General features: G+C 49.6%; 1 protein-coding gene across 1 annotated transcript in view; it reads left to right on the top strand.

Moving 5' to 3' along the window:
• Positions 1-5738: 5738 nt before the first annotated feature.
• Positions 5739-9468, top strand: part of COL23A1 (collagen type XXIII alpha 1 chain) — a 322912-nt gene continuing 319182 nt past the window's right edge. The window contains exon 1 of the mRNA XM_055302599.1: positions 5739-6190. Coding sequence (XP_055158574.1) covers positions 5906-6190 — 285 coding nt within the window. The 5' untranslated portion in view covers positions 5739-5905. The remainder of the gene's footprint in view (positions 6191-9468) is intronic.

Below are 9468 nucleotides of genomic sequence, written 5' to 3'. Positions count from 1 at the left end.
ACACACACACATGCATACACACACACACACACACACACACAAACATATATATTTTTAAGTAGGCGCCATGCCCAGCATGGAGCCCAATGCAGGATTTGAACTCACAACCCTGAGCAAAAGAATCTTCTAATGGTCAATTACCAAATCTCCTTTTCTGGGTTTCATACTCTTGTCATCACACATTTTACTTAGGCATATGCTACAACCCCACAATACAGTCTTATCTTTGCTTTAAAACATCAATTTTTGGGACATGTGGGTGGCTCAGTGGTTGAGTATCTGCCTTCAGCTCAAGTGGTGATCCCGGGGTCCTGGGATCAAGTCCTGGGATCAAGTCCCATACCAGGTTTGTTGCATGGAGCCTGCTTCTCCCTCTGCCTATGTCTCTGCCTCTCTCTCTGTGTCTCTCATGAATAAATAAATATTTTTAAAAAATAAAACATCAATTTTGTTTTAAAGAGATTTAAATAAGAATTCTAATATTAACCCACATAGTCACCATTTCTGGTGTTTTTCAAATATGGAAACCCATATTTCCATCTGATACAGCTTTCCTTCTGCCTGATTACTTCCTTTAACATTTCTTTTTTGACTGGTAATACATCTTTTGAGGTTTTGTAACAAAGTATTTATTTAGACTTTGGTTTTTGAAAGATATTTGCACTGGATATAGAATTCTGGCTTGACAAAAGATATTGCTCCCCTATATTCTGGGTTGCAGTTTCCAGTGGAAAGTCTTCTGTTGTGTTCGTTCCTCTGTACATGTCTTCTTCTCTGCTTTTAGGGTTTTTTCTTTACCACTCTTTTTAAGTAGTTTGATTATGATGTGCTTGCCGTGGTTGTCTTTATGCTCTTTATACTTGGGTTCCTTAAAATCCTCTGTGAGTTTATAGTTTTTTATCATATTTGGAATTGTTTTTCAGCCATTATTTATTCAAAAATGTCTTCTTAAAAAAAAAAAAAGTCTTCTGTAGTCTCCCCTGGGGACTCCAGTTATTCACTTGAAACTGTCCCAGAGCTCACTGATGCTCTGCTTATTTTTTTTCAACCTTTTTACCTCTGTTTCATTTTGGATAGTTTCTATAGCTCTTTCTTTCTTTCTTTCTTTCTTTCTTTCTTTCTTTCTTTCTTTTCTTTTCTTTTCTTTTCTTTTTTTTTTTTTTTTTAAGATTTGGGCAGCTCAGGTGGTTCAGCGGTTTAGTGGCGCCTTCAGTCCAGGGCGTGATCCTGGAGACCTGGGATTGAGTCCCACGTCAGGCTCCCTGCATGGAGCCTGCTTCTCCCTCTGCCTGTGTCTCTGCTTCTTTCTCTCTCTCTTTCTTTGTCTGTCTCTCATGAATAAATAAATAGAATCTTAAAAAAAAAGATTTTATTTATTCACGAGAGACACAGAAAGAGAGGCAGAGACATAGGCAGAGGGAGAAGCAGACCTCCTGTAGGACTGGATCCCGGGATCCCAGGATCCCGGGATCCCAGGATCCCAGGATCATGCCCTGAGCCAAAAACAGATACTCAACCACTGAGCCACCCAGACATCCCTCCTATAACTTCATTACAGTATATTGTTATAGTTGTTTCATTTTTTTATTGTTAATCTTTTATGGTGCCTCATTTATAAATTAAACTTTATCACAGGAATGTATAGAGGAGAAAAATATAATATATACAGGGTTTGGTACCATCTACAGTGTCAGGTATCCCCTGGGGGTCTTGGAATTTATTCCCCATAGATAAAGGGGCACCACTGTATTGTGTCTGAATACTATGAGTTTGTTCTTCACCTGTGCCTTTGAAAGGCAGTTCCAGGGCAGCCCGGGTAGCTCAGCAGTTTGGCACCTGCCTTTGGCCCAGGGTGTGATCCTGGAGACCTGGGATTGAGTCCCAGATTGGGCTCCCTGCATGGAGCCTGCTTCTCCTTCTGCTGTGTCTCTGCCTCTCTCTCTCTCTGTGTCTCTCATGAATGAATAAATAAATAAAACCTTTAAAAAAAAGAAAAAGAAAGGCAGTTCCAATCTTCTGTGAGCCTGGCTGCTTCTGGCTGGTGCAGGATATCACACAACCAGTGGATTCCATGGTTATGGGCTCACCGCCATGGTAAAGTGGGTCCCTGTTCAGATGCTATGTTGTAATGTATTCCATACCTACATGCTGTGCAGTCTGTAAGCATAGTGGTGACAGGAAAGACAAACCCATACCTGGATTGGCTAGCTATCCTCATGAGAGACAAACTGCTGGCCCGTGGGAGACAGACAGAATCCAAAATAGGTGATTTGCCACCAAGCAGCCAGTTGGTCTCCCTGAAGATTAGTACCTATTGCTGATGGGTTAGCCATCCAGAAGCAGCAGTAGCTATATTGAGCTCGGTAGGTGCTGTATGCATGTTTGGTAACATGGTGGAGATTCTATTCTCCGCCCCCCCCCCGCCCCCGCACCCTACAGAGCTGCTCTTCATCTCTCCACCCCTCTGTCCATAGCAGGCTCACCTCTTGCACTGCATCATCTGGGTTCCCTGCTCTGTCGGTTCAGTCAGTGGGAAGGAGGAGACCCAGCAGATCAGAGAGCAGGAGGAGAGAAAGATTTCCCCCCGCAACTCCCACGTTCCGCCTCATGGTGGCCCTTAACCAGAGTCCACAGCTCCTCTTGTGCATACCTTTTTTATAGCTCCGAACATTCATGGGGTTCCCACAACAGCTCCTTCTCCTCATGCCTTCAGTTAGAAATGATAATGGCTCCCCACTGTTGATACCCCAGGAGGCTTCTTGAGCACCCCCCACCCCCGTTGACTTCCCTTAAACTGCCTCACTTTGTACAGAGTCTTTACATTCAGGCTGTCTATAGTCCGAGGATGCCATCTGTTCCTTCTAGGACTCCAACTAACAAAAATAAGAGTATTTTCTTCCCAGTCTTTTAAGTGAGCCGCAGGCAGTAAACCTATTTTCACCTTTCCTTAATTCATTTGACAAATATTTATCAAGCATCAGCCTGTGGCAGATCCTGTTCTGTTTCTTGAGAAAACAGTGGTGAGCAAGACAAATGTCTTGCTAATGAAAAGGTCACTTCAAACAGTGATAAATGGCCTAATCCCCTGAGTAATCCTTTGGAGGAGGGGCAGCGGGTGCAGATACCTTAGGTTGGGCAGCCAGGGGAGGTCTTTCAGAGGCGGTGAGGTTTGAGGACCTGGGGACCTTGACTCGAAGAAGAACTTGCTGTTCAAAGACCTGAGAGCAGAACATTCCAGATAGTGAGGTAGGAGGCAAAGACAAAGGCTAAAGGATCAATGAGCTTAGCTTTGTGGTTTTTTTTTTTTTTGGTAATTTAAATATCAGTGAGTTAACATACAGTGTTGTATTAGTTTCAGGCATACAATTTAGTCATTCATCACTTCTATACAATACCTGGTGGTGCTTATCACAAGTGTGCTCCTTAATAATCCCCATCACCTATCTCCCCCATCATCCTCTCCCTACCTCCCCTCTGGTAACCATCAGTTTGTTCTCTAGAGTTAAGAATCTTGGTTCATCTCTCTCTCTCTCTCTCTTTTTTTTTAAGATTTATTTATTTATTCAGAGAGAGAGAGAGAGAGAGAGAAGCAGAGACACAGGCAGAGGGAGAAGCAGTCTCCATGGAGGCAGCCTGACGTGGGACTCGATCCCGGGTCCCCAGGATCACACCCTGGGCTGCAGGCGGTGCTAAACCGCTGCGTCACTGGGGCTGCCCTTGGTTCATCTCTCTCTCTTTTTCCCATAGGATCATTTGTTTTGTTTCTTAAGTTCCACATAGAAGTGAAATCATATGGTATTTTCTTTTTCTGACTTATTTCGCTTAGCATCATACTCTAGCTCCACCCATGCCGTTCCAGGTGGCAAGATTTCATTCTTCTTTAGGGCTGAGTAATATTCCATTGTATGTATATTAACCACCTTTTCCTTATCCATTCATCAGTCGATGGACACTTGGGCTGCCTCCATAATTTGGCTACTGTAGATAATGCTGCTATAAACACGGGGACATGTAGTAACATTAACAGGTGATGGGCAATTAGCCTACGTGTTTGCACTAAGACTGAAGTGCTAACCTGTAAGATGGTGTTGGGCTCTTTCTGAGTAGACAATCTGGTTTGCTTAGCAATTACTTTTCAGACTGTTTATTGGGCACACACTTGATTTTAGCATAGCCTGAGACCTATCTCTGTATAATCACCTAACCATAACCCCAATTTACCTAAGGAAGCTCATAGCTATTTGGAGAAGTAAGATGCCAATCACTTCTGTTTTATCCCACTCTCAGAGGTAATTCTCCCCTCTGAATTAAGGGAGTAAGGAGGAACATGTCAGCTGGAGGCCAACAGTTTTGAGGGATAAGTAATCTGGCTACAGAAATCAATAATCCACAGATAGCCAGAGAGCAAGAGGGAAGATATAGATATAACATCTTTTTTTTTTTCAAAAATGGTTGTGGAGTTGCCCAAATCACAAAAATCTAAGTGGTTTTATTTGAGTATTATAGACATTAGTGGAAACATCAGGTTTTACTTGGCTTTATTTGAGTATTATAGATGTTAGTGGAAGTGTTATGATGAGACCCATTTTAGGATATAAATACACCACCTGACTTCCAGCCTTTCTTCCCTTTCTTTGGAAAGACTGTGAAGGCCTCAGGGCACCTGAGTGGCTCAGTCAGATAAGCGTCTGCCTTCAGCTCAGGTCGTGATCCCGAGGTCGTCCTGGGACAGAGTCCTGTAAATCCAGCTTCCTGTTGGGTGAGGAGTCTGCTTCTCCATCTCCCTCTGCTCCTCCCCCTGCTCATGCTTGTGCTTCTGAGCTCTTTCTCTCTGAAATAAAGAAATGAAATCTCAAAAAAACAAAACAAAAACCAAAAAAACCCCACCAACCTGTAAGGGCTCCTTCATTCTCACTCAGGCTTTCCTACCTGTGATCTAAATTTGCAGCAGGACCGCGCAGTGGGCTCAGTGTGGTTGCGCTTCCACTAGAGAATGAAGCCATCACCTGAACGAAAGTTGGAGATCTTTCTCCCCATCTTTTCCATTTGTGATAGTCTCGATTTTTCTCAAATGAAAATCCTCCTAAGTCAGGAACAAGATCTTATAATTTCAGCTCCCAGCATCGCATGTCTGGCACCTAATAAATGGTGAGAGCGCTACGATTCTAAGAGGCACCTTTCTGCTCCGAGAGATCTCAACCTCCGGACTGCGTCTCTAAGCGCGAGTGGCGCGGCGCAGAGAACGCTTTCGGCCACCGAGTGGCGCCAAGGCGCCGTCCACGACGGACTCACTAGCTTCACGGGATTTGAAGTTAGGAACTTTAAAAAAAAGTGTCAGAAAGGTTAATCCACAAGTTTAGGGGCATTTCCTCCAGCCGTGAACGATGCTCCAGCCAGAGGCGGGCTGAAGGAGACGCTTGCAGAGGTCTGGGCGCAGCGCAGACCTCTGGGGATGGCAGGGGACCTGGGGCTGGGGAACCGCGGAGGTGCGCGCGCAGCAGTGGGGTGCAGCCCGGCGCCCGGGACAGGTGAGGTGGGGAGCCGGGCCGGGCCGGGCCAGGGGTGGGCCCGGCGCGCGGGGCGGGGGCGGGGGGCTCAGAGGAGCCAGCTCCCCTCCCTCCTCCGCCCCTCGCGGCGCGGGCCGGCCGGGCCGCTCCTCCCCTGGGTGGGTCCCGGCTCCTTTTCTGGCAGGGCCTATTTGCATAGAGGAAACTGCCCAAAGTGGCCGCTGTGGAGGAGCTGGCGGCGGAGAGGGGGGCGTGCGCCGCGCTCCGCTGCTGCCCGGAGGCCGAGCCCCGCGCGCGGCCGACCTCGTGCCTCGGGCTCTCCCGCCGGCTCCCCGCGCGCCAGCCCGCGCCCGCGGCCCGCACCGCCCCCTCGGAGACCCCCGCGCGACCCGCGCGCCATGAGCCCGGGCCAGCGCGCCGGCGGCGACGCGCGGAAGGACGGCCCGGCGGGCGGCGGCGGGGGGCGCCCCGCGACGGCGGCCGGGGCCTGGGCGGTGAGCGCCTTGTGCCTGCTGCTCTCTGTGGGCTCCGCGGCCGCCTGCCTGCTGCTGGGCGCCCAGGCGGCCGCGCTGCAGGGCCGGGTGGCAACGCTGGAGGAGGAGCGGGAGCTGCTGCGGCGCGCGGGGCCGCCGGGCGCCCTGGCCGCCTGGGCCGAGCCGCACCTGGAGCGCCTGCTGCGCGAGGTGAGGGGCGCGGGGCGCGGGGCGCGGGGCGCGGGGCGCGGGGCGGGGCGGCGCCTCTGCCCGGGGAGGGCTCTCCCGCCCGGGGCCTGCGCGGCGAGCCGAGGTTGCGGGCGCGGTCCCCGACGGGGTCCTGCGGTCTCCGCTCCGGCCGCGGGGTCGCGCTCCCGGGCGCAGCGGCCGCGGGAGACGTGAGCTGGAGGGGCCGTGCCGGGAACCAGCGGCGGGAGAGTCCGAGGAAAGACTCGGGACTTAGGAGCGGCCTCGGAGCTGGAGGCGCGAGGCTCCCCGCGGCGGGGGCGCCGGGCTCCTCTGCGCCGGGCTGATGCCCGGGCTCGGGCGGATGCGGAGCGGCCGCCGGCACCAGAGCTGCGCAGTCCCTGGAGACGCGCGGGCTCCCCGGCGGGCGGCGGCCACGGCGGAGGCGAGGGAGGGCCTCGGAGGGACCCGGTCAGCCCAGCCTTCCCTGTCCACCGCTCCGGAGAGGCTTGCTTTCGGGCGGCTCCATCCTGGAGGGGCTGTGTTCCGGGGCTCTTGGACCCGCGTGGACACCCAGTGCCCCCGAAACCTGGGAAGAGGAGGGGCAGGAAAACAAAAACAAAAACAAAACCCAAAGCGACTCTGGTTTCAAGCGATGCAGATACATCTTGAAATGTCTTGCGCTGGTTGGAAGCGTCTTATGAGACTCTGTGGCGCTTCGAAGGTTGCTGTTGTGTGTCCTCAAAGCAGAAGCCACCTTGGGAGCCTCGAAGTGCTCACCCATCATTTTCATTAAAAACCTCCGCTTCTGGTGCAGCAGTGCCTCCCTCCCCGACTCCCAGAGAACTGTGACAGGCAGGTGGACTGGCCAGGGGTCTCCTGGGAAAAGTGGATCCCCCGCATCCTTAAAGATAGCCTGAAAAGGGCCAGGGTTTCAAGGTAAAGGAGACTTAGGCCAGGCCTGTTAGCTACTGATTCCCCTAAACTGCGTCCAATGTGATCTTTATCAAGGTATCAAGTAAGCTGTGTCCACTCTTGAGTTCATTTGGAATCTTTGGGGGAATGGGAGAAGATTGCCCCACACCCTCTAGTCCGAAGTCCCTGTTTCTCAGTAGCTTTCATTTAAACCAGCATGACCTGTCCTCCAGCATGGTTTTGAGCAGAATTGATGCTTCGTGTTTTCCAATTTTTAAAAATTATTTATTTATTCATGAGAGACACAGAGAGAGAGGCAGAGGGAAAAGCAGGCTCCCCGCAGGGAGCCCAAAGGGGGACTCCATCCCAGGACCCTGGGGTCCTGTTGTGAGGCGAAGGCAGACGCTCCACTGCTGAGTCATCCAGGCGTCCCTGATTTACAATTTTTGCCTTGAAAGTGTGCCCCCAGACTTCCGAAATCTCTGTGGAGCCCTGCTGGCAACTGGTGGTGAAGCTTTCATAATCGCTGCCTGTTATCTTTTGGCAAATCCCTAGAGGCCAGGGTGTTGAATTGATTTATGGAGGCCCAGTAACATTTCTGCTAGAGCAATAACTGTAGCCGTCCTTTCTGATAGGAGGCCCCTCTTGGTTAAAAATAAACCGCAAGCCCCTATGGAGCAAAATGGAAATCCCGGTAAAATCTTTTACAAGGATCTTGCAAATTGTGTCCACGTTCCGGTGGCAGGCACCGGGCAGGTGTCCTTGCAGAGCAGCCACAGCTGAAAAAGTGTGGATTCACAAGTCCCAGACCTTGAGGATTAAGGATCTGAGGGGAGAGACTACAATGACTTCATTCTGCTCCCTCCCGAGGCACTGATTTTACCTGGGTGGGATTCTAGTGCTTGAGCTAAAAATTCCTGGGCAGAGCTTCATGTCTCTTTGTCTCTGGCTCTGTCTCAGTCTCTCTGCTCTTGACTAGCAAGGCAGAGGGGAAATTTCACATCCTGGGACTTCCAGGTGAAATTCCCTGCACCACTCAGCAGGCTGGCATGGGACATTGGTAAACATGTCGTACAACTAGCTAACTGAACTCGGTTCAGTTGCATGTAGTTGAAGAGCATTAAGTGCTTGGAGCCCAGACTGGCCCGTGGAGTGTCAGAATGCCATGGTTTCACGCCCTCAGGGTTGAGCTTCTGGTTGTCTGGGGGTCCTCTGTGAGAAGGCATCTCTGTGCCAGGACACCAGTCTGTTCCTGAGATGAGCCATTCTTCTCACCAGTGTCACTGGATGGGAAATGCACACAGTCTGGCTGGCCAGTGACCCTAGAGCACCTGGCTGAGATGAGGAGTAGGGGTGGGGGCTGGGAGGTGCACGATCATGGTTAGTAATCGGTTTTCAGTAGATGTGAAGATACTTCTTTGAACTGTTACATACGGAGGACAAATACACATTGAGCTGAAAATCTCTTAAGGGAAGCACGTTTGGACTTGAACATGGCTTTCAGTACTGATTTATTTTTGGTGAGCCTCTTTGGAGTCTCTGATGAAGTAGTGATGCATGTCAGGGTGCCTGCAGCTTGTCCTTTATCAACAAGCTTGTTTTCAGAGTTTCAGAGGCAGAAACAACATCCAAATTGAGGAAGAGAAATCCTTGCCAACCACATACCACTTTAATGTCAGAAAAAAAATTAAAAAACAAGCCAACAAAAGCCACTGTTAATAGGGGACCCAATGTGTCTGTTCCCTTGGGAACAGAACTGTGACATAACTTTTTTGGGGACTGGCTGATGTGCCCGATAATGTAGACAGAGAAACCACATAAAAAGGCATATTCATGTTAACTTGGAATTATTAAAGACCCTTCCCATGATACAAAAATGAAAGAGATGGCTTTCAGAACATAAAAAAGTCATTAATGATAGTATCTTCATCGTGACCCGAAAATATAAATGCAACCCAAGCATCTGATATTATGCTTTTAAAGTGCCTTAAATAGGTTGCCGAAGATATCAAGCCCCCCACTTGTTACATCTATAATTACAGTGTTACAACAGCTTAAATTTTAGAGTAAATAAAATAGCTCTCATACTACAGTGACAAATTTAATACAAGGATTAAAGAAATATTTAGCTGTATTCAGAGGAGACCATTTCCAGCTTACAATGGATTTATTGTTGGCTCCTGGTCTTCCATTGTCCAGACCAATCAGTTTGAAAACAAGAAAAACTCAGAGACTCAGGGTAAAATACAATTTCCTTCCCTACCATCAACTACTATATCTATTAGTTAAATTACCATAAACCCCAGAATCACAGGTAGCTTTTTCAGCCTCTGTGGCAGCCTGCCACTTGTCAGGACTGCCCTACAGTGTACCCGTTAATAAAGAGG

This window comes from Nyctereutes procyonoides, unplaced genomic scaffold, assembly GCF_905146905.1.
Source record: "Nyctereutes procyonoides isolate TBG_1078 unplaced genomic scaffold, NYPRO_anot_genome, whole genome shotgun sequence".
Lineage (NCBI taxonomy): Eukaryota > Metazoa > Chordata > Mammalia > Carnivora > Canidae > Nyctereutes > Nyctereutes procyonoides.
The sequence above is the reverse complement of the archived record's forward strand: the minus strand, read 5'-3'. Positions and strand labels throughout refer to the sequence as shown.